The sequence below is a fragment of the Manis javanica genome, chromosome 8 (genome assembly GCF_040802235.1).
Source record: "Manis javanica isolate MJ-LG chromosome 8, MJ_LKY, whole genome shotgun sequence".
Classification (NCBI taxonomy): domain Eukaryota; kingdom Metazoa; phylum Chordata; class Mammalia; order Pholidota; family Manidae; genus Manis; species Manis javanica.
Window position 1 is genome coordinate 11,766,482 of NC_133163.1, and position 23,597 is coordinate 11,790,078.

A 23,597-nucleotide genomic window follows, 5' to 3' on the forward strand; every position below is an offset into this window, starting at 1 on the left:
CAGCCCATTCCCTGCAGGGCACCTTGCTGGGGTAGGAGAATAACTCTGGAGGCTGATACAGCTTCTGCCCTGGGGAAGCTCCCAGTCCAGCAGGGGAGGCCCAGTGGGAACCAAACAGACTGCCATGGGCGTGTCCTGGGCAGCCAGGGGGATTTTAGTACCGTGGTAACAGGAGAGGAGAAAGCAATGCGTGCTGCCTGGAGTGCCTAGCGGCAGCTCCGCCCAAGAAGGGAGCTCAAGCTGCGCTGTAAGGCCTCGCGGTGTGTGTCTGGAGGCAGAGGGGGAAGGGCATTCCCGGCAGGCGGGTGGGGGCACGTGCACAGCCTCCAACACACAGGACACTGTCTTACATCCATGGCACCTGTGCAGCTGCCTTCCCTAGCTGTCGTGCCAAACCAAGTTCCATTTCTCTTGGGGCCCTCCAGGATCTACACGAGGTGTGGGCACCACTTGGGGGAGGGCAGGGGAAGGGCAAAAAGTGAGGCCAGTGGTGGGAGGTGGGAAGTGGGGGTGGCAGAGAGTCTCACATGGAAGCTTTCAGCTCAGCCGGACCTTCAATAATCACCAGGTCTCTCCCCTGCCATGAGCACCCCTGGGGTCTTCAGGTGGGAAAGTGACAAGAACATATTTACTGGTTATTGAGATGACTGGGAGACGACATCAGGGACCACTTAGGGGAAGGAGACAGGCACGCAGAGTACTGCAGTGATCCGGTCAGGGCAGGCGGGGGCCAAGGCTACGTTGGGACGGTGGGAACGCAGCCTGGGGCCTCACTGCTTGTGGGTGAAGAGCAGCGGCCTTGTTGTAGACTTTCCCACTCGGAATTCAGGGCTCTGTCACGCCCTGGCCTGGAGAGGGGTGCACTTCTCGTATTAGCCACTGGAGGGCACAGCACCCAAGGCAGGATCCTCCGAGTCAGATCAAGAAACTCCTAGGGCCATTTCCAGGGTACAGGATTCTCTAAGGAGGATTCTCTGCCCCAGGACTGATGTATGGGATTTGACCAATCCTTTTGTTTCCACGTAGAGCCAGTGGCCAAACCCACGGCTTCCTGAGGAGGCAGGTCGAACCTGAATCCCCAATCCTGTTCAGACAGCAATCAGCGGCATGTTACACATTACTTCCCTCAGTTTCTGCTTCCACCGACCTCACAGGTCTGTTTGGGGGATTAAATGATTGAGATAGTGTACCTACAAGTGCCTAGCCTAGTGCCTGAGTAGCACTGAAGACACCAACACACACGCACCAGGGAAAGTTCTATATTAACATACTTAATCCTTACCATACCTAGGAGGCAGAGACTATAATTATCCCCATTTAGCAGATGGGAAAACCGAAGCTCAGAGAGGTTAATTTGCCTAAGGTAGAGCTATCAAGTTGCACAGCCACGTTGTCAGCCTTCAGAGCCAGAAGGGCTTATTTTACATATTTTACATACACACACACACACTCAGAGAGAGGGAACAGTACAGAGGCCCTAAGCAGGAAGGGGTTTAGAGGATTCACTACATATATATGTATTTTTTTTTGCAAGCCAGAGTGCTTAAACCACTGTATTCAAAGCATTGAGAAACAGAAATCTCCCTCTTTAAAGTTAAATATTTTGGGTTATAGGAAATACATTTACTGTAGAAATTTTGTAAAACATAAAAATCATAAAGAAAACGGAATTCCTGACAATCTTTCAACCCAGAGATTACCCCTCAATTTTTGGCCTATATCTTTATCTATTGTTATACAATATTCATATGACCTCAAAGTAAAGCTGTGTATTGCTATTTTGCAACCTACTTCATGTCCTCTTACCTCTGCAATAACCTGGTGCAAATGCTAAAAGACTGGTCTTTTTTGTTTATATGTTTAATGATATAACAAGTCGATGAATGTAGTTCCATTCCTGCAGCACTCTTATCTCTACTCTGGTGCCAGGCACTGCAAGAGGCCTCAAAGGGACACAGCCCTTGGGCCTGTGCTCAAAGTGCTTGCAGATGCCTGAGATGCACATTCAACACCATTTGTGTTCAAGAAGCATTTGGTAGGTGCTGCCCACGCGCCAGGCCTGGAGACCCAGCAGCAAACAGGGCAGCGGGACTCTCAAGGGCTTACATTTCAGAGCAGAGCAGCTGGCAACAACAGGGTGATCCCAGCAGTTGGGGCTGTGAAGGGTGAGGTGACAGCCTGTGACTGGGGAGAGAGTGACTCGAGACTAGAGAATCTGAGACAGGTTCTCTGAGGAGGTGACATTTAAGCTGGGCCCTGAAAGATTCCAAGGGTCCTGCCGTATGAAGACCTGGGATGAAAGCTCAGAAAGAGGGAAGAGTGGGCACAGAGGTCCTCAGGCAGGAAGGGGTCTAGAGGATTCAAAGAGGCACTGGAAATGTTCAGCGAAGGAGCTGACGATACACTTCAAGTAACAGACAAGGTTGTAGATAGGAGTTGATACCATAAGGCACAGTCTGTTTTAAGAACTTACGCACATTTAAAAATAACCTATCGGCTTTCCTACAGATTTCTGGAAGGCAGAATTAAAGAATACCCATGACTGCCTAACATGAAGGCCCTCAGCCTTAGATAACTTGGGCAAGTTTTAAAAGTTCTGGTGCCCAGGCCACAACCCAGGTGATGACATCTTAGTGTCGGGAGCAGAGGGGACCCCAGCAGGTTTTAGAATTTTTAGACGTTCCCCAGGTGATTCCAATATGCAGGCATTGTTGTGAGTCACTAGCCTAAAAGGATAAAAGACCAAGCAAAGTCATGTCAGAAGCAGTGCCTCTGGTGCTGGGCAGAGCATGGAAAACAAAATTGCACATCGGTTGTTTGACAGCATCTGCCTGGGCACCTGAACACCACTTTGCACGGACACCTGTCCCACCCTAGGCACAGGGCCATCCTGTACTCCTCTGAGCCTGGCATCAGACTGGTGCCTTTGTGGGCAACATGAGGCTCTGAGGAGGACAGAAAGCAGCCTTCTCAGGGAAGAGTGTGCCTGAGGCCAGGAAAATGTGGCCAAGTGCCAGCCCTTCCCTCAGAACTGACCAAGGCCCACGGATTATAAAGGATAAGCAAGCACGGCTGGCCACCTCCTAGGAAACTCGTCCTGGCCCTCCGAGCTCAGAATCCTCCCTAGTTCTCTTTTAAACGAGGACACAGGGCAGTGGTGGAATGCGAGGTGCTCTCACCTCTGGCCAGGGAATTTGTCCCGTGTCCCCATCATTGCCACCCTGGGCCACCCTCAGTTTGGAGGACCCACTTTTTCATGTCAAGTGACTGTCTGTGACCGCTGCCTTCAGTGTTTGTGAGCTACTACTATAGGCCCAGGCACAATCAGAGTCCATGGAAATGCAGCGAACAAGGTGAAGTCCGTGCCCTTGAGTCTGCTGGTGGGGAAGAGGGGCCCTTATCCCAGCACTGTCATGTGACCCAGCTTCTCCAGGAAGAGAACACAGCAGGTGAGGGTGGGGTGGGTAAGGGCCACCATGGAAGGCAGACAGAGAGCAGAGATCTGGACAATGTAAAGACTAGGAGAAGAACTTTCAGCCAAGGGCACGGTGTGGGCAAAGGCAGGAAGTGGCGAGGTGTTCATGGGACAGAAAGGTCAGGGTGGCTGGGGCATAGCATGCGATGGGGAGGTGGTGGGAGATGTGTGTGAGCAGTAGGAATGTGGGTTTCAAGCATGACTGTTGGCCCTTGTAGAAGGAGCCCTGAGCCTCATCAGACTGAGCACCTAAGATGGCAAAAATGGAATCCAGGCCAGCCAACACCCCTTAGTCTCTCTCCAGAGCTCCTTTGCTGCCAGGCAAGGGCTCTCAGGCCTTGGATTGGAGGAGACAGGAGTGGGGAGACCCCAGGAGGAGGAGAGGGCAGACGTACCCTGTTTGCTCAATCCGGCTTAGGCCCAGGCCTGATCCTCTCCCTCCTAGGTTATTCCAGAAGCCCCAACCTTGCCCCTGTCCCCCAGGCCTGCCCCTGAAGCCAGAGAGGATGTGGGTTCTGGGCCTCATCTCCGCCTTTGAATTCTGACCAGAACCTCTGGGAACAATGCCCACAGCTCTGTGCAAAGCCCTTTTACACTTGTGAACTCCCTGGATCCTGTGGACACCCCCAAGAAGCCAGGAAGATGGCACCCCCTTTTAAAGACAGACTGGGGACCTTTTCAATAATTGAAGATCTAAGATACAAGATCCACTCCCCAGCCCTCTCCTCCTCTCACAAAACCAGAGGGATGTTAATTCCCTTCAAAATCACACTAGCCACAGCACTAAGCTTCCTCTAAGATATCACTTTGCTCTATTTTTAATAAAGACATTTCCTTCATTACTGTCATTAACTTCAATTCACTAAAATTAAAAGCTTTCATTCTTAGAACACCAGTAAGAGAGTGAGAATGAAACGCAGTGCCCATCTGACAAAGGACTTGGGTACAAATCAGAAAAAGAATCTAATATAAAATTGGACAAAGACTTATTAGACACATCATGGGGGAAAAGATATCTAAACAGTCCAAATAGCCAATAACCACATGTGAAAGTGCTCAGAACAATTCACCTTTGGGGAAATGCATATGAAGGTCACAAGATACCAGCAGAGGCCCACTGACCGGGATATGAAAACGAGAGACACCTGTACATTCCGGTGGGAATGTTCAGTGGTTGGCTTTGGAAAACTATCCGGCCTTGAGCATGAAAGGCATCCAAGCACATTCTCATGACCCAGAAATTCTACTCCTACGTATGTAACAGAGACGAAAGCCCATGTCCCCCAGAAGGCACCTAAACATGTTCCCAGCTTCCCTCCCACTAGCTCGAACAACCTAAATGTCTATTGGCAGTGTACAGACAGAACAGTCGCCTACGTATTCTTACCAGGGAACTTGCCAGAGCAGTGAAAGAGTGAAGGGCTTCTGTCCGCAGTAACATGGCTGAGTCTCCAGCAAGAGTGGAGGGCAGCCCCCAGTCTGCAGGCGCACCCCCTCTCCTGAGGTCCGGCCCAGCTGCATGTCTGCTGCAGCCTCCCTCTTAGGTGGGACTCCGACACCCCTTTTAACCCAAGCTAGAAACCTGGGATGACTGTAGGTCCTCTCCCTCTTCCAGAAACCCACCACAAAGGGCCACCAGTTCACCTCCTGCCTCTGATCTGGGTTCCCTCTGTCCCCACTGCTTCAGACCGACGTCACTGCCGGAAGCCTTCTATGTGACAACCCGGCCCATCACCCTGCAGGACCGTCTTCCATGAGGAGGAGAATGGCTGATCTAAAAGCCACCCTGACCCGTCGTTCCCAGCTCACCCTCGGGAAGAGGCCCTGGTCCTTCCATACAGTGCACAGTCCCGTCCCCCAGAGCCACTCCTGTCCAGTCACCCTGGGCCTCCCAAGCCAGGTCGGTCAGTGTTTAGCTTCCACCGCAGCTCCACACCCTTTGGTATCCCTGTGTTCATGCTGCTCCATCTACTCAGAACACCCTTGCTCTCTCCTACCTGCCAACTCCCTCTTCCTTATCTCATACTCAGCTCAGGCAGCACCTCCTCAGTCTGGGGACAAACTTCTCCTCCTGACTCTTGGTCCTTAGCTCCGTGGACGGCACTCATCTGCCTCAAAGTCGGGCCCCTTGCACACTACGTCCTTGTTAGCAAGGACCATGCTACACAGCTTCCAAGCAAGAAGTCGCACTGAGTGATGCCGGTCTAAATAAAAAAACATACCTTGTTCCATCTGGTCCTCATAAGGTAGCCTGGACACGGTGTTTTCCTGATGCACAGTTAAGGAAACAGGTTCTGGAGTAAGACAGACCCAAGTTTAAAGCCCAGCTCAGCCACTTGGAAGCTGTGAGTCCCTTGACAAGTTACTCACCCCTCCTGAGTCTTAACTTTTCTCATCCATGAAGCGGGGAGATGCCTGCTTCGCTGGTGAGATAAGTAAAGAAGTACACACAGCAGGCAGGACGGTCTCCTCTGCAGAGTTTCCCAGAGCATCATAAACCTGTCCTTGCAGCAGATCACTAAGCTTCAGGATCTCAGCCTCAGCAGGACCGATGTTCTAGCACAGGCTGTCCTTTGTCTGCAGGGCTGTCCTGTGTACCACAGGAAATTTAGCAGTCTCCAGGCCTCTACTCACCAGATGCCAGTAAAAATCCCTCCTCCAGGGTTGTGACACCAAAACTGTCTCAGAGATTACCAAATGTCCCCTGGGAGGCAACTGAGAAGCAGTGGCTTAGATCTTGAGCCCAGGAACCCTCAAACTCTTGCGGCACCTGAGTCAAAGCAGGCTTAACCAGCTGACGTGGGCACTGGGAGGATAATCCACACCTGAACAAACCTGTGTGCCCAGCTGAGGACAGGGGACACCTGCTACCTCTCAGCAGGAGTGGGACAGGTACAGACCCGCCCACCTGGCAAAGAGCTTCTGGGGCCTTGGTCAGCTCCACCCTCCTGTGTGCAACGGATGGGTCACAGGGGAAAGGAAAACCAACACCTTCTAGTGCCCCACCCCATCTCTGCGGCCTGAGAGCACACAGAGAGGCTTGGTGTTGCCCCGGCACCCTCTTGCCCATGATCTGGGGGTGCCAGGCAGGGTTCTCACTCTTAGCTTTGCAAAAGAGGAAACGGGAGTTGAAATAGTGGCATGCCCCAGGTGCCAGCCTGAACCCATTCATGGCTCACCTTATGAGCTCTGTCTCCTCAGCAGCCCTGTGAGGTAGGCACTATTGCAGCTCCATGCTCAGATAAGGGAAGTGAGGCTCAGAGAGGTGAACTAACTTACCCAACATCACACAGCTTGGGGAAGTCAGGTTTTGAACACACATCGGCCTCCCTGCAGAGCCTGCTCTCCTATCCACTGAACCACAGTTAGTTGGGCCACCCCACTTACAGATCCCCCCCCAACTCACGTATTTGGCCTCATGGTGAGTAGAATAATAGTGTGCCACAAGAACCCAAACTCTTTTCAATAGAGGGAAAATTTATGTAAAATTAACCATTTCAGTGGTGTTTAGTATATTCTCAATGTTGTGCAACATCCATCTAGTTGCAAAACAGCTTCTTTACCGCAAAATAAAACTCCTTACCCCTTGACCAGTCCCTCCCACTATCTCCCCTCTCCCACAGTCCTTGACAACCACCAGTTGGCTTTCTGTCTCTCTGGATTTGCCCATCCTGGGTGTGTCATATAAACACAGTCCCATAATATATGGCCCTCTGTTTCTGGCTTTTTTCACTTAGCATCATGTTTTCCAGGTTCTTCCATGCCATACCATGTATCAGTTTTTGCCCCTTTTTATGGTTGAGTAATATGCCATCACATGGATATACCATAATTTGTTTATCTGTTCATCAATTCATGAGCATTTGGGTTATTTCCACCTCCCAGCAATTATGAATAATACTGCTATGAATATTTGCATACTAGTTTTTATTTGAGCATATGTTTTCAAATATTTTGGGTAGCTACCTAGAAGTGGAATGCTGGGTCACATGGCAAGTCTATTTAACTTTTTTAGAAACCTCCAAACTTCCACAACAACTGCACCATTTTACACTCCCACTAGCAGTATACAAGGGTTCCAATTTCTCCATATCTTTCCCAATACTTTTTTTTTTAACATAGCCATTTCAGCAGGTGTGAAGTGGCCTCTTCCAAAATTTCTCTTGACAAACAATTCAACGAACTTATTCTAGAGATGCTCAGCTCACTGACAGACATAAATAGTTGACTTATACTTCATCCTACCAATTCCAATCTTCAGAAAGGAACATGGTTGAAAGTTCTAACTGTTTGAGGGGACCCTGATCATTGGTTTAATTTCTCATGTTTTGCTGGTCTTATTGCCAGAAGATCTTGGGGAGGCGTGGAGCATGTCACAACCTCATTTCTAATCAGATTTAAGTTATTGTTGTAACTCCACAGGCTGGCAAACAATGAAAAAATGTACTCTATAATCCGTTGACTTTTTGTTACCCAGAGGACTTAAAAACATATGTGCAGCTCAAAATTTAATAAAACCAAAAGATAGGAGCAAATGTTTACAGAGAACTAAAGATCTATTAACAAAAGTAGGGTAAACAAGCCAATTGTGAAACACTGCACCCAGGGTTCAAAGCTCCCCTAATTTTGTGTCATAGGATGTTGAAATGTCCTACTTTCTAAGACTCGATATACTGAGAGCACAAATTTAAATTCAGAGTTGGCTCTCAAAGGATGAGCATAATGAGAACATGTGGCAAGAGCTGGTGATGCTGAGGGTGAAGCCGGGAAGATGGAGCTGGGGGTTGCTGCAAGGAGCACTTTTCTTTCTGGGACACCCAAGCCCTCAGGAAACCAGGCACAAGGGATGCGGTGCCCACCCACCAGGCCCCGCTTATGGGAGCAGCCTGGGTGTGGGAGGACACCTGTACAGAAAAGCTTCCATTTATGGGGATTAGTTTTGTGACTTGATGCCCCCCTTCCCAGGGACCCGGGTCCTTCAAGGTGATCTTAGGTTTGGTCCTGACCCACCCCTCACCACGTGAGGGCTCTCTGAGCATCTGTCTTCTCTATTCACTGGGAACCACACCCCACCCCTCTCCACTGGAAGGAGACAGGTATGTGACACAGCGGCCCTGCCTGCTTTGGGAAATGTGACATAAAACTCACGTAGGTCCAAAAGCATTCTTGATGGTCCCTGAAACTGCTCTTCCATCTCTAGGGCCCAGGCCTGGGGAAGAACAGAGAACCAAGAACCTCCTGAGCTCTCTCTGCATTTTGGCTTAAGCCTCATTTTCCCAAGGAGGCCGTAGAGACCCAGGTCCAGGTTGAATAAAGAATAAAATCAGATATCTCTCAGGTGCAATTGCAGTATGTAGTAATGGTGGTTATGTCATTTAAGAGAAAAAAGTCTTTTAGAGATACACACTGATTTATTAATGATACCGCACATGACATGTGGAATTTGCTTTAAAATAATATGGGAAGGGGTAGGTAGAGGGGTACTGATAAAACAGGACTGGCCACAAATCTGGGTGATGGATAAGTGTGGAGAGAGTCATTATACTATTATTTCTAATTGTATATGTGCTTGAAATTTTCCATGTTTTTGAAAAACAATAAGACAAAACATGGTTAAACACATACACACACAGCCAAGTGAAGGGTGTTCTTTCTCGGCAGAAAGGTCTGATGTGTGACTAACCAAACCCACGGCATTCACTGTCCGCATCCTCCAAGTCCATGGGGTGTGGAGACTGGCCTCTTCCCCAGCCTTATTCCCAGTAGGGAGTTTTTCTGATAGAACCAGAAAGAGAATAATTATCTCAGAGCCAAAGGACACTCACACTCAAGGCATGTTGGTAAGTGACTATAGAACAAGAGGCAAAGGGGGCATGCAGCCCACCACTGGCGGACACAGCCAGGCTCCTGGGGGGCTGGCTCAGCTCACTCTAACTCCTCACGGACTTGTGTGAGGCCCTTCTCCTCCGGAGGCCTCCAAGGACAAGTTTTTCTTAAAATAAAATGACCCCCTCTCTTCCCCAGGGCTTGATGAGATGCAAATATAATATAATAGGTACTGTTCCATCCACGTCTTTGAAACCTGGAGGTCAACATCATAACCACTCTCTGGATGAGAAAGTAAGTTTGGCAAGGCCAAGACCTTGATGAAGCTCCAAGGGACTGAGCCACGAGCTGGATCCTTGGGTGCTAGAAGCCCAGGCACGCTTTGCCGCAAAACACTGTCTCCAAGGCACCAGATTACACGGTACATCCGGACGGTGAACTCTGCACTCTCAAACACAGCCAGGAGTGTGTGCTCCCTGGCTTGGTGACCAAGAAAGGGCCAGCACCACTCGGGCACACTGAGCCAAGCCCCAAAGGCTGCCCAAGAAGCAGACCCAAGAGTGTGAAATGAGTGTAGATTTTCAAAGCCACTGAGATTGAGATACATTTGAGACCTTTCATGTGGGAAAATGTCTTTATTCTGGCCTCAGAGTTGATTAGGGGCTCAGTAGGATAGAGAATTCTAGGCTGGAACAACTTTCTTGTTCTAGGACTTTCTAAGGGTTTATTCTGCAGTATTCCAGCATTGAAGGCTGCTGCTGCTCTAGGTCGAGGCCCTTGTTGTATGTGACCTTGCTCGCTTCATTTGGAATCTTTTAGACCCTTTTCTAAACACAGGACAATTTCACAATGGTAAGCTTTAGTGAGGCCCATTTTCATCCATTTTGCTAAAGACTTAACGGGCCTTTCATCTGGAAATTTGATTCCAAGAACATCTCTTGAATTTTTTTTTTTCTCAAATGATTTCCCCCCTCCATTTTTTCTGTCTTCTCTTTCTAGAACATTATTCTGAATTTGGACTTTTTGACCTCATCTTCTAATTCTTTTTCTCTCCTGTTTTAATAAAAGTATGTTTTCTTTATGTGAGTATTTTCAAGTAATGTTTCTCAAATGAATAGTAGAGGGGTGAACTAATGCAATCAGGGCAGTAAGTACATGAACACCGTTCACGGAAAGTAGCTATCTGTGAGACAGAAATGTCTAGAATAACAAGGAGAACAACTGCCTTTTAGATTTGTGCAGTAGGCAGGACAGAAATGATGGGCTCCATCCTCCTGACGAAGAAATTAAAATCCGCAGAGGTAAGGAGACTTCCCCAGAGTCACAGTCAATTTGTGGTAGATTCAGGCAGCTCCTGTTCCTTGATTTCTTTTTGCCCCATATCTGGGAGACTTCTCGATTTAATCTTTAACTATTCTTTGAGTCCTTCACTCAAAGAATAGTTGAGTTGTGGGTTCTCACTTGCAAATTTTTTATGTTAACTTACTCAGAGACTTTTCGAACCTAAATGTAAATAATGCAATGGATGCCCATGTACACCCTTTACCTAGACTAACCGATTAATATTTGCCACATTCACTTTTCTACACCACACATTTGTTTTGCTAAACCATTCGAAAGTACACTGTGGATATTATGAAGTTCAGCCCTAAATACTTCAGTACCTTTCTCCTTAGAACAAGAATATTCTCCATACCAATGGGTCTCAACCAAGGGAACTTTAGCACCTCCTTCCCCAAGGAGACAAATGACAATGCCTGGAGACATTTTTGGTTAGCAAGACTTGCAGAGGATCCTCCTAGAATCTCATGGGCAGAGGCCAGGGATGCTGATAAACACCCTAGAAGGCACAGGTCAGCTCCCACCACAAGAATTATCTGACCTGAAATGTCAATAGTGGCAAAGTTGAGAAACCCTGCTCCTATCCACAACACTGTTATAAATAAAAAGGAATTTAATCTTGATATAACATCTCACATACAGCTCATATTCAGATTTCTCTAATTGTCCCCAAAATGTGGTTTGCAAATATTTTTTCTTTCCAATTCTGGGAAGAAAAAAATGGGTCCAATCATTGCATTTGGTGGCCATGTCTTCCTCTCCTTTGTTCTAGAGTAAAGCTAACCTCTTTCTTCTTTTTATTCATGTCTTTGAAGCCCCAGCAGCAGTTTCTTGTAGACCACTCCACATATGGATTCATCTGTGTCCTCATGTTTGCACCTATACCAAACATCCTGGCAAGAACACTACAGATGCAATATAAAGTCTACTTTCATCCTGGGAATATGTGCCTGCTCCCTCCCTGCAGAATTGGTTGCCTCCAAATTGCTTTTCTTCTGTTTGACTTGCAAAGTCAGGCCTCTCCTGAGACACTAGGTGATTCTTGGTCATCTGGGCTCATGGGAGAGGCAGGAAAAACTGCCTGGACTTGGAGGACATTTGGGTGAGGCTGGTGGCCTCAGTCACAGGGCCATCAGGCTGTTTCAGTGGGACTTCTGGAGGTCAGGGTCTTCAGGTCTTTTCTCAGAGGCCGATCAGAGCCCCCAGGGAAGAACTTTCCAGAATCCTCCCGCTGGGTACAGTATTGGCAGCTGGCTTCTTGGAAGGTGAGTGCAGGAGGCAGCTGTGGGTCTCCATCCAGGTTGTAAACCTCCTAATCCCTCTTCTCCAGAGGCCCTTTGTTTCCCTGCCTCCAAAGTGTAAACCCTCATTTTCTGTGCCAGTGGGGGTGGGGAAGGGTAGTCTGGTTGGGCTAACTTGGGGAGGGAAACAGAGAGGCCACCAAACTGCTTCCTTGGCTTCCCACCGACCCTCCTGTTTTCAGCCACACCGTTTCTCACCCCCCACTCCCCAACTCGCAGGACGACTTACTGCTTACACTTCGCTTTCCAGCTTCCAAAATAGTTTCGTCTTTTTTTTTTTTTTAATAAAAACCTTTTACTGATCTCATAACGAGACTCTGGGAAGGAGCAGAGGTGATGCGCATTTTCAATCCAATACTTTTAATGGTAGGACGTCCTTTAAAGGACCGTGAGCCTGTGTCCTTTAATACTTAAAGAACCACTAGAGTCCCAGACCCATCTACTATAGGAAATTCAGAACTTCTCTCCAGATGTCTCTAAAGACTTAGAGATAAAAAATCATCCATAACTCCAAAATAAGGCAGATGGTGGTCTGTGGTCCTTTCAATGTCACACCACAGCGTCATCTGACCTGCCCAGCAGAGGGTCTGGCTCTCCTGAGACTGTCACTTTGATCATTTCCTCCTTGAGTTGCCTCAGACTTGTGAAAGAAGAGTTAAACTTGGAAATGGGTAAATTGCCACTTGTTTGTGTCTGGAGGGATAAAAGACAATCCCCAGGTGGTGCTTCACTGCCCTGCAGGATGCCCAGACTTAGGATCTCACTCAGGAACCAGATTCCAGCCTCCTTCCCCTCATGAGACGTCTGTCTCCTGCATCTTTCCTGGAACCAGCTTTGGCAATCCTGCTGGTTCCCTCATTAATGAGTTAAATTAAGTCTTTGACACATGCTCGCTGTCGATTTGTATGGAAATTATGTTAACTTTTTCAAAAATACACTTTGACAACTCTCCCAGTGCTTGCATGCTTGAGTTTCCGCTCCTCTGGAAGCATCATTCTCCCCTGCCTGCCCCTCACGGGCAGCAAACGCCACCTTTCCTCTGCTTTGCCCCGCAGTGCAACGTCACCTTGCCTGGTTTTCCATCCCTCCGGAGCACCCCAGCCCACAAAGCCCCTCAGGGGCAGCCGGTGATGGACAGCTTGGTGTAACAGAGTACAAGCACCACCTGAGGGGGAGCAGTGCGCTCTACTCTGGACCACCTGACAATTCTCTGCGGGATGGGCAACCCCCTGACTGGCTTCGACCCTCTTTCTCCTGCTCTGATTCTCCTATGGAGAGCTACCTTCCCTGCTGGTACCCTGTCATTCTGGTTCATTTTTTTTGGCAGAACAGTTCAGCCCACTACCTCAGATCTCATCATCTTCTGGGATCGGCTGGGGCTGAGCCAGAGAGAAACAAATCTCCGTCCTATTGCCCTGCTAATGGTCTGAGGCTAAGAGCACATCTGGAGGAGGGACCTGGGACCCCAGCTCTGCACTGACTGAGCAACCTTGACCTCACTCTACCTGGTTTTCTGGCTTGTGGGGAGGACTGAGTGAGTTAACACAGCACTCTACTAGAGCAGCCCCCAGCACATAGCAAGAGTTCTATAGCCCCTGGACATGTAAGTCCCCCTCTCTGGGCTGTGACGGGCACAGAGCTCAGGCCCAGGCATCGGTCACACTCCTGCTTTCTCATGACCAGTCTCAGAGGACAGACCTCCTGGCCTGTGACTTAGCAGGGCCCTGGGCATGCCTTGTCATTTCTTCCTGCTGCTGCAGAAGGCATTCAAGTGACAGATGAGGACCCTCAATTTCCGACAGTCTCCTACACATCCACCTGCTCCCTCACGCCACTCCTAGGAACCCATCAACTCAAAGGAGGATGGAAAGCATGTTCCCCACTGAAGCCAGGAAGGGGGCTTCACAGAGGGGCTGAGAAGGCACTGAACCCGGAGCCAGAGGTCCAGACCTAGTATCGGCATGCCGCTTGCCGGCTGTGTGACTCCAACCAAGTAACTCAGGTTCTCGTTCTCTGAGCCTTGGGTTGAAAAGAAACAGAATTAATCACCCATTCTCTGCCCACTCCAGGGTTTTTAAAAATCTCAAGACAATGCTTGTGAAAACTTATGAAATTATAAGTTGAGAATTATCACCACCACAACCACAATCCTTGTTATCCAGACAACAGAGGGATTATACCTCAGTTATGTGTAACCTTTTGTTTTTCTTTTTTCTTTTTTTTAAGAGTTTTCAATACCTAGACAGATACCACAAAAAGAGATTCAAGGAACACAAACAGCAACTCTGGCTTTGGGCCCCTCCACCCCTGTCCTATCCATAAAAAGCAACATAAGGGCAAGTCTTAAATAGATGTGTTTGTGGAGGGGACACCCCCGTATTTTAACCTAGGCTGTGGGGGGATGGGACCCAGGTGGTGAGGGACACAGCAACAGGCTCATCAAAGGTTCCCACTGCGTGGATTCTGTCATCCGAGCAAGCCCCGAGATGTCCCAAGGCTGTGCTGGCCCACTGCTTCATTTCTAAGCCCCAAGCCAGAGGGGAGGGGATGAGCTCTGGGCAAGGAGAGTCCACCCTGAGTACTGAGGTCAGAGGGCAGCCCTGAGCGTGACACTCTAGGAAAACTTGACACCCACCAGTCTATCCCATTTCTGCCACCGGCACATGTTCCTGGCTGCACCCAGCTGCCATGACCTTGTCCCTTGAGCCAGGGACCAGAGCTGTGTTTGTTCCGAGCATCTGTGGCAACCCCACCATGCTGGGACACCCTGGTCCTCCCAGGTGAAGGCCAAGGAGACGAGCACCTGGGCAGCATGTCCAGGGGGTGGGGCAGGCAGCGAGCCTGCCTCCCTACTTCAGTGTGCCTCAACTTCCTCATCTGCAAAATGGGACTACATAATGCCTACTACCCCTCAAAAGGCTGTGCAAATTAAACCAGTTATGTATGTGAAGGATTTATAACAGTGCCTGGCACATAGTAAGCCTTCAAACTTAAGTTGACCCTTGGTAAACAGCAGCTATACGATATTTATACACGCATCATACGGTGGATCTTAATATCATGCTAAATGGAAGGTGCCAAAGAGGAAAGCTACATACTGTATGATTTCTTTTACATGAAGTTCTAGAAAAGGCACAAATGTAATGACAGAAAGCAGATCAATGATTGCTTCGCGCTAGGGGTCAGGGAGGGGTTGAATGCAGATGGGCAGGAAGAAATTTTTGGAGTCAAGGAAATTTCGACATCTTAATTGTAGCAAGGTTACATATCCAAACACAATTACCAAACTTCTTAAATGTACACTTAAAATAGGTGAAGTTGAGTGTGTCAAATATATCACAATAAAGCTAAAAAAATAAAGACAAAAAAGCAGACAAAAAAAGAATCAATACTTAATATACATGAAATTCCAGAAACAGTGGAGGACACATAGTAAGTAGCCAATGAATAGAAGCTGCTATTGTAATCATCTCCAACCTGCCTGGGACCTCCTTTCACACTGCACCCGATCCAGGGGACTTTAGGACCCTGGGAAGTAAGACTGGCTCAGTCCTCCACCGAGCCTTCCCCCTGAGCTACAGACCCTGGGGACCCACCAAGGGGTGAGCAGCTACAGTTCCCAGAGCAGGGATGTCAGTCACCAGTGAGGCACAGGGGAGGCACAGGGTAAGATGTGCCAGAGGGCGGAGCCCAGGAGGGCCCAGGAGGGTGGGAGAACCACAAACCAGCACCCATCTCATCCTCCTCCTACATGCCAGGGCTAAGGGGCGTGGGGGTGCCAACATAAGCCCACCTGGGTCAGCCCATCCAGATATGAAGGTCCTGAGTGTGAGTGACAAGTCTATTCAGAAGCTTGAGCCAAAACAAGAACCACTAGGACAACAGCAGGCCTTGGAATCACTGTATTTCAAGAGCCACGTGATCTGCAGACCAACCTCATGGATGCTCCAACAGCCTGCCAAGTAGATTTAGACTAACCCAAACATTCTCCTGGTGAGTGCCAGTGTGTGCCAGGCAACACGCTGGGCACCCCCCAAGACAGTAGTGGTGACAGACAGTGGTGGGCCTAGTTCAGACCATGGGATCCTGGGGGCTTCGTGAGGGAGGAGGGTCAGGCACAAGGCAGGGAAAAAGGGGTGCATTTGGGAAGGTAAGCAGCTGCTGGGCCAGGTTGGGGGAGGAGCTTCATTCAACAAACATCTATGAAGCGCCTAGACTGTTGCCAATACCGTTTGAAATTCCACTGCACACACTCAAGCAGCAGCCAAAGCCATCTTGGACACAGTGCAGTGTGTCATCTGGAGAGGGCAGATGCGAGGCTCTGAGTTCCTCTGGGTGATGAGGGACATGAGACACGAAGGAGGTGGCAGCAGCCGCGCAAAGACGACCAGCAAGGGCTCATTCAAGCCCGTCCCTCCCGCCAATCGCGGTCTCCTGTGATGGGCAAGACCTCCGGAAGTGAGTGGAAGGCTCTGTGCCCGTGTCACCTGCTGGTGCCCAGACACACTGTCCCGTCTCCTCCCTATGCCCCCACAGGTGCTGTCTGCATACACGCTTGTTCATCCCGAATGTTTATGGACAACTGTTTGTGCTCCGCCTCTTCCATTTACCCTCCTCAAGGGCAGGGATCCTACCCCCCTACTCTGTGACTCTCCCCTCGCATTTCCTCCTGCCCTTCCCACCCCCTTCCATCCCCTAGAGCCCCGCAGAGGACTCTGCTTGGGAAGGGGGTGTCACCCAAGGAGGCGACCATGATCATCAAGACTCAGTCCATTCTGTGAACATTTGGGACCGTCACATGCCAAACACTGGCTGGGTGCCGGGCAGGGAGCTGAGGAGCTCACAGTGTGTCTGTAAAGACAGCTAATTATGATAAGCTAATTATGTGACACACCCATAATTATAATCTAATTATATCATGCAAGCAGTAGTGGAAAAACAAAACAGTAACTAACTCAGCCTGAGGGGGTCAGAAACATGGCTGCTGGGACGTGGCTGTTTAAGTCGGCTGGTGAAGAATGAGGTGGAAGTCACCAGACAGAGGATCTGGGAAAGACTGGGGTGAGGAGAGGGCGGGTGCGGAGGACGCACTGAGGGAGATGCAGTCAGGGAACGCCAAGTGGCTCAGGTGGCTGCAAGGCACACTAATCTGTCCCTTTAACATGACGTAAAGGTGTCCAGTGCCTTAGAATTCAGAGGGGTGCTGGCGAAGCAGCAGTCACTGGCCAATGCACAGACCAGTGTTTGGACAGCATGCAGGAATAGACGCCCTTCCAGACTGCCGAGGTCTGCACGAGCTGCACGGCTGCAGCCCCCTGCACCCCGACTCTGTGCTCAGGCCCACGCTGGCCCTCTGTCTTCTTGTCTGGTTACTGCTACCTCCATGACTCAGGCTGAGACAGGCTGGTCTTCCAGGTGACGGACCCGAGCAGTCTGATTCATGCTCCTCACATCTCAGAGCAGCACCCAGAAAGAGGGAGACAGTCAAATGACTGAAAAACGCAAGCAACTTTCTCTTTCTTGGTTTTCCTTCTCTCTTCCTCATGGCTGTTAATTTTCAAGAACCACCAGCTGACTCCAGGTTTCATCAACTAGGATTTGACTAAGAAGAGTTCAGTAAGTTCAGTCTCCTCGCACGCTCCTTGCACAGCACCCTGTCTGGGCACAGCACCTGGCATACCGGAGGTATCCAGCGGCTGCTGACCGAATGTCCCACGCGTAGTAGATTCTAACCTGAGCTCCATCCTCGCTTTGCACATTCATTCTGCAAAACTTTTTGAGCAAAACGTGTTGACCCAACACACGTCAATGGGGCCAAATCCAGCCTGTGGCTGCCCAGTTGGCTTATCTACCCAACCCCCATCTGCTTCTGAGCAGCAGGAGGCTGACCCTGGGGGAGCTGGGAGGAGGGAGCAGGAAGGACTAAAGTAAGACAAGGAGAAGCACAGGACTCAGAGCCCTGGAAGCTGCGCAGGGTCCTGCGTTCGGGCACCTTAGAGGGGGAACACGGAGCTCTTTCTCCAGAGGCTGCAGGAGCAGAGAGGCTGGGCCCCAGGGAGAAGCACCTAGTGAACAGAGAGGCCCCTGAGGTCAGACACCAGAGCCACTGGAATCACACCAGGCTTGGACAGGGAAGCAAAGGCCTGGGGTTTCTGTTTTAGCCCAACCCAGCACAGAGAGGAAAGTCCCAGGTGGCCTCAGTGCCCAAATCACACGGTCAGGGAGCCACACCTGCGCCAGGTTCCGCGCGTTTGCTACTTCACAGTCATTCCGGAGCTCCCAGGCCCTGCACAGGCTCCCTGCCGACCCTAGGGTGCCCCCTGAGGTGCTATCTCTGCACCCCGCAAGATCCCAGTCCAGCCTCCATCTGCAGCCACTGGCTTGGTGCCTGCTCCTACCTGGGAGACCCATGGGCAGCCGGAATCCAACACCACTGAAGTTAGGCTCATCGCCTTCCTCCACCCCCACCCCTCTTGCCCTAATTATCACCCTGCTTTGTTTTCCCACCAAATACAATATTAACTAGTGCTCCCCCCCTGACCCCAAGGCCCCTCACACACTAGATTGTAGCCTCATGAGGGCAAGGGCCTGTCTTGTTGCTGTCCCCAGCATCAGGCAAAGATCAAATCTGCTGGCTGCATAAATCTACTTGTGCTGCCTTCGCCCTTGAAAGGTCTCTCCTTTCTTTTCTTTCCATTTAACCTTCAGTTGCTTTATTTTGTGACTTAGCAACCAGAAATTCATGCAGCTGAGCTCTTAAGGTTTTAAGAAAATTAATTAAGCTGCCCCCTTCTACCTTTCCAAGCCACCCTCTTGTCCCCAACTCCGCTTCTCTACCCTTGTGACATTTTCCAAGGAGAATGCCTGAAGCCGAAGATCTTTTTAAAAGTATTTTTTAGCTAGTGCAGGAAATATTTTTGCAGTTTCAATGCTATCTTCGGCAAAAAAAACGTTCTCTTACATAATCAGTCAACATCCCCAAGATGAGAAACGTGTGCAGAGTGATGCCAAATGCAGGAAAACCCAAAATGCTCAACAGCCACAGGCATATTTTGGCCATGAACACTTGTGGCTTTTTCCATGCCGACGCCTCCCACCTGAAAGCTGAGGCTGGGCACTTGCTGGGGGCATGGCAACACCATGTCTTTTTATAAGATTAAATATTCCCTTTTGCTTCAAATGTGTACTTAAAAGGCTTGACTGCTTTATTCTAACTGCTTTCACACACGACATGGCTTGTCCTCTGAAACACAAGGATGATGCTGTGCAGCTGAGTCGGGCATGCCGTAGGAGCTCAGAGAAGCTCCACAGTGACCTGGAAGCCTCGTGGGTACAAAGGGAAAGAGAGTGGATCCAGGAGCTGAACGTGATGCCTACGAGCTCGGTCACCCTGGCAAATGAATGAAACCAAAAGACAAGCAACATGCTGGGAGCCACAAACACAGGTCATGGGACAGGCATCTTCAAAAGGCATACAAATCTAGTGGGGGTGACAGAGAGCCCAGTGAAGGAGCACTCAACTTCTCCAGAAGCCACTTCCTCACCTGTCCAATAGGGCATCGCTTTATCTACAAACTGAGCCAGTGGTCACTTTCTCTCTCCCCTACAGGGCTTCTGCAAGGGTGGAATGCGGGGTGGGAGTGTGTTACAGCAGTGGACGCTGGACACCATGCAGAAATATAAATCATTATTACAAGTACTGGGTAGGCATCTCTGTCCCAAACACATCCACTAACTGGTTAAAATGCCTGAAAGTCCTGCATTTATGACTTTCCTTTTGGGCTTTGGAGGTTTTAGGGGTACCTTCAACATGCTATTAAAATGTAGATGACTTGGAACAAATAAACTCATATTCTCTACCAGCTCCATTATGAGCAGAAGGAATTGTGTACAGACCCTCTGGGGGTCTCACATGCTGGCCCAGGCCCACCCTGGAAAGGATGCACTCCCACACCGAGAACCCAGCTTTTATATGTCCCCCCCCTCAAGCCAAACCCCCTCCCCAAGCAGCCATGCTCTATCTCAGTATCTGATTAGGCCTTTCCTTAGACTGTTTAAATAACATGATACGCATTTGCTATCTAATTGCAAAATCCCCAGACAGATAAGGAACAAATATATCAGTTATTTACAGAAAACTGAAGTTACAATTTGAAATGAGAGAGAATGGCTCTCGGCAAAACTTTTGCTTTGACACATGGGAACAAGTTTAATGGTAAGGATATAAAATATTCATGGGATAATAGACTTTTCTAATTAAAAATGGGTCACCAAAATTTGTTTAAGAACAAAGAATTTTATATTCTGCAGACAGCAAGCTGGGATGATTCTTTTGGAAAGCAGTTGGATAGATCAAAGGCCTTAAAAATGTATGTACTCTGCCTGAATAATTCAGTTTTCAGGAAAGTATCTTAAGGAAACTGTAAATATTAAAAAAAAAAGGTAAAGCTTTTTCACAGAAGACATTTAGCTCAACACTGTAACAGCAAAAGTTAGAAACCACCTAGAAATCTTGCAACTCAAATAGTTTATTTAATGGTGCAGTCACTTTTTGGGATATAATACAATTATAGAAAGTAATCTTTAGCATAAAAGCAGACATACCAATCAATGGAGTAGAAGAGAGCCCAGAAATCAATCCATGCATATATGGCCAATTCATTTACAACAAAGGAGCCAGCATATGCAATGGGAAAGGACAGGCTCTTCAATAAATGGTGCTCGGAAAACTGGACGGCCACATGCAGAAGAATTAAACTAGACTAATATCTTACACCATACACAAAAATAAACTCAGTGTGGATTAAAGACTTAAGCATAAGACCTTAAACCTAAAACTCCTAGAAGAAAACACAGGCAGTAAGCTCCTTGGCACTGGACTTAGCAATGACTTTTGGGATCCGACTCTCAACATAAAGGCAACAAAAGCAAAAATAAACCAGCGAGAGGACAGCAAACTGAAAAGCTTCTGAAGATGAAAGGAAACCAATGACAAAATGAAAAGGCAACCAACTGAATGGGAGAAGATATTTGCAAATCACATACCTGATAAGGAACTAATGTCCAAAATATGTAAAGAACTCATACAATTCAATTGCAAAAAAACAAACAATCCAATTAGAAAACGGGCCAACGACCAGAATAGACATTTTCCCAAAGATGAACAGATGGCCAACAGGTACATGAAACGCTGCTCAACACTGCTAATCATCAGGGAAACGCAAATCAAAACCGCGATGAGGTATCACCTCACACATGTCAGAACCGCTATTATCAAAAAGACAAACAACAGATGTTGCCAAGGGTGTGGAGAAAAAGGGAACCCTTGTGCCCTGTTGGTGGGAGTGTAAACTGGTACAGCCACTATGGAAAACATTATGGAAGTTCCTCAAAAAATTAAAACTAGACTATCATATATGATCCAGTTAATTCTGATGCCGGGGTACTTATTGTTCGTGGAGTTGAATAATGAACTTCGTGAATGAGCAAGGTAGGAGATTTACAGAGAAGGTTTTATTCAGGTAAGAGAAAGTATGGACCTCCCCACAGGTGTAGGGAGGGGCAAGGCTGCTGCTGGGGGGTCTCAGTGTCTAGGGTTTTATGCCTGTTGCAGTGGGAGCTGTTAGTTTCCTATAGGTTCAGCCAGAATGCTAGTTATGTTTTAACCTGTCTCAGTAAAGGTTACCCCCACCTTATTGTAAACTAATGTGGCTACCTATGGTCCGCAGGCTGTTCCACATCAGGGGGTCCTGGTTGCGGGATACATTGTTTCAACCTGAAGCATCCTGTTATTCCTCTACATTCCTGAAGCCTCAGCCTGACAGCTGTCCTTCTCCAGGACCCACACTGAACTCTAACTGGGCAGGGGTTACTCCCTGCTGCTTCCCTATCTCAGTTCCACTCCTCGGCGTTTATCCACAGAAAATGAAAAGATAATTCAAAAAGATGTTTGTACCCCCATGTTCATGGCAGCACTGTTTACAATAGCCAGCATATGGAAACAACCAAAGTGTCCATCAGTAGATGAATGGATAAAGATGTAGTATACTGTGGATAAACTGCAATATTTATAGAATCTCTCGCCTGGCCTTAGTGCATCTCCAAATCAATAGGTGTTTCCAAGGGGTGGAGAGAAGTAGTCCATCTCCATATCAATAGGTAATTACAAGGGCGAGGAGGGCATATCTGGACAGAGAGGTTGGGTGGGGTTCTTTTTCCTGCAGCTGGGTCACAAGAGACATGGGAGAGATTTCTCCCTTTGACTGATTTCGGTTTCAAAGGCATTTTGCCCCAGGATTTTCCCCGGAGTTACATATGTAATAGAATATTACTCTACCATTAAAAAAAAAAGATATCTTGCCATTTGCAACAACGTGGATGGACCTTTAGGGTATTATGCTAAGTGAGATAAGTTAGAGACAAATTCTGTATAATCTCACTTATATGCGGAATTTAAAAAATGAAACAAAATAAACCAAGCTCATAGGTACAGAGAGCAAATTAGATTGGTGGTTGCCAGAAGCAGGGGTGTAGGGGTAGATGAAATGAGTAAAGCTTGTCAAAATAAAATTTTTTTAAAGTAATCTTTTCAAAGATCATAAATCAAAGTTTACTCATGAATCAAATGCTAAGAAGAAAAATTGGGATAGAAAACTAATATAATTGGCTGTGTTTTTTAAAAAATTCATTTATAACAAAATTACAGGAAGGAAATGTACCCAAAATTTTAGTAAGAGTTAACTGTGTTTACATGTCTTTTCCCCTAACTGACTGGTTTGGAAGTTGGGCTCCACAATGCAGCAGCTTGTGGCAGCGATAGGCCGTCTGTGCTTCAAGCCGAGATCACAGTATTATACAGGACGCAGCCATGGCATTTAGGGCCCTCAGGTTGGTTACTTCCATCGCCTGGCAGTACAACTGGGTATACACTTCCCCAAGATAGATGGTAGAACTTTTGAGGGCAAAACCTTGCAACCTTGCACTTACAGGCCAGGGATGGACACAGGAAATCAGACCCTTATTTTCAGATTAGGGCTCAGTTTCCTTTTTCCAAAGAGCCAAATATGTTATTGCTGTTTCATCCTCTCAACAATCTTACAGAGATGGGTGTATTTCTTGGGTTTTGCTTGCAAAAACAATCTGTGGTCATTATATTTCACTTTTTTTTTCCCCAACAGAAAAGCACAAAGCAACCAATAAATTATAATCCCATTACTGAAAAATAAAATACACATAAACTGTATTATTATTGTATAATGTTATTTCCTAAAATGTGTTCCAGAAAATACTAATTAATGGACTATTCATAGTCTTACTGAAGTGGGGTGCAGGGTTCGGGGGGGCACCTTGCTCATCTAAAGCTGGGAAATGCTGGGCTCAACAGGAGAGAGTTCCTGCCATAGGATTTCTCTTTATCATGTCAATGTGGGTGATGGCTCTCCAACGGACACAAGATACACATTTCCTAATGTCCCTTACCAATGGTTCACCTCCAAGATTTAGAATTCCATGGTACACTCTGGAAGATGCTGCAGTAAACTCTGTGGCTCACCAGGGACACCTCTGCATCTCCAAAGATATACTGCTACTCCCAGACATACTTTCCCCATCACATTTTCATCGGATGTCACATTTTACATGAATCCTGCCTGGGT

At 48.0% G+C, this 23,597-nt stretch overlaps 1 protein-coding gene across 7 annotated transcripts in view; it reads right to left on the reverse strand.

Moving 5' to 3' along the window:
• The window catches only part of SLC24A4 (solute carrier family 24 member 4), a 166,065-nt gene that overhangs the window by 104,960 nt on the left and 37,508 nt on the right, over window positions 1-23,597 (reverse strand). Inside the window, exons 1-2 of one of the 7 annotated variants that reach the window (XM_073241945.1) lie at window positions 5,846-6,301; window positions 5,698-5,769 (exon numbers count right to left, since the gene is read on the reverse strand). The exons of 4 other annotated variants lie outside the window; for them this stretch is intronic. In XM_073241945.1, coding sequence (XP_073098046.1) covers window positions 5,698-5,707 — 10 coding nt within the window. In that variant the 5' untranslated portion in view covers window positions 5,708-5,769; window positions 5,846-6,301. Of the gene's footprint in view, window positions 1-5,697; window positions 5,770-5,845; window positions 6,302-23,597 lie in introns of those variants that run through there. 2 more of the 7 variants (XM_073241946.1, XM_073241947.1) reach the window with 2 other exon arrangements.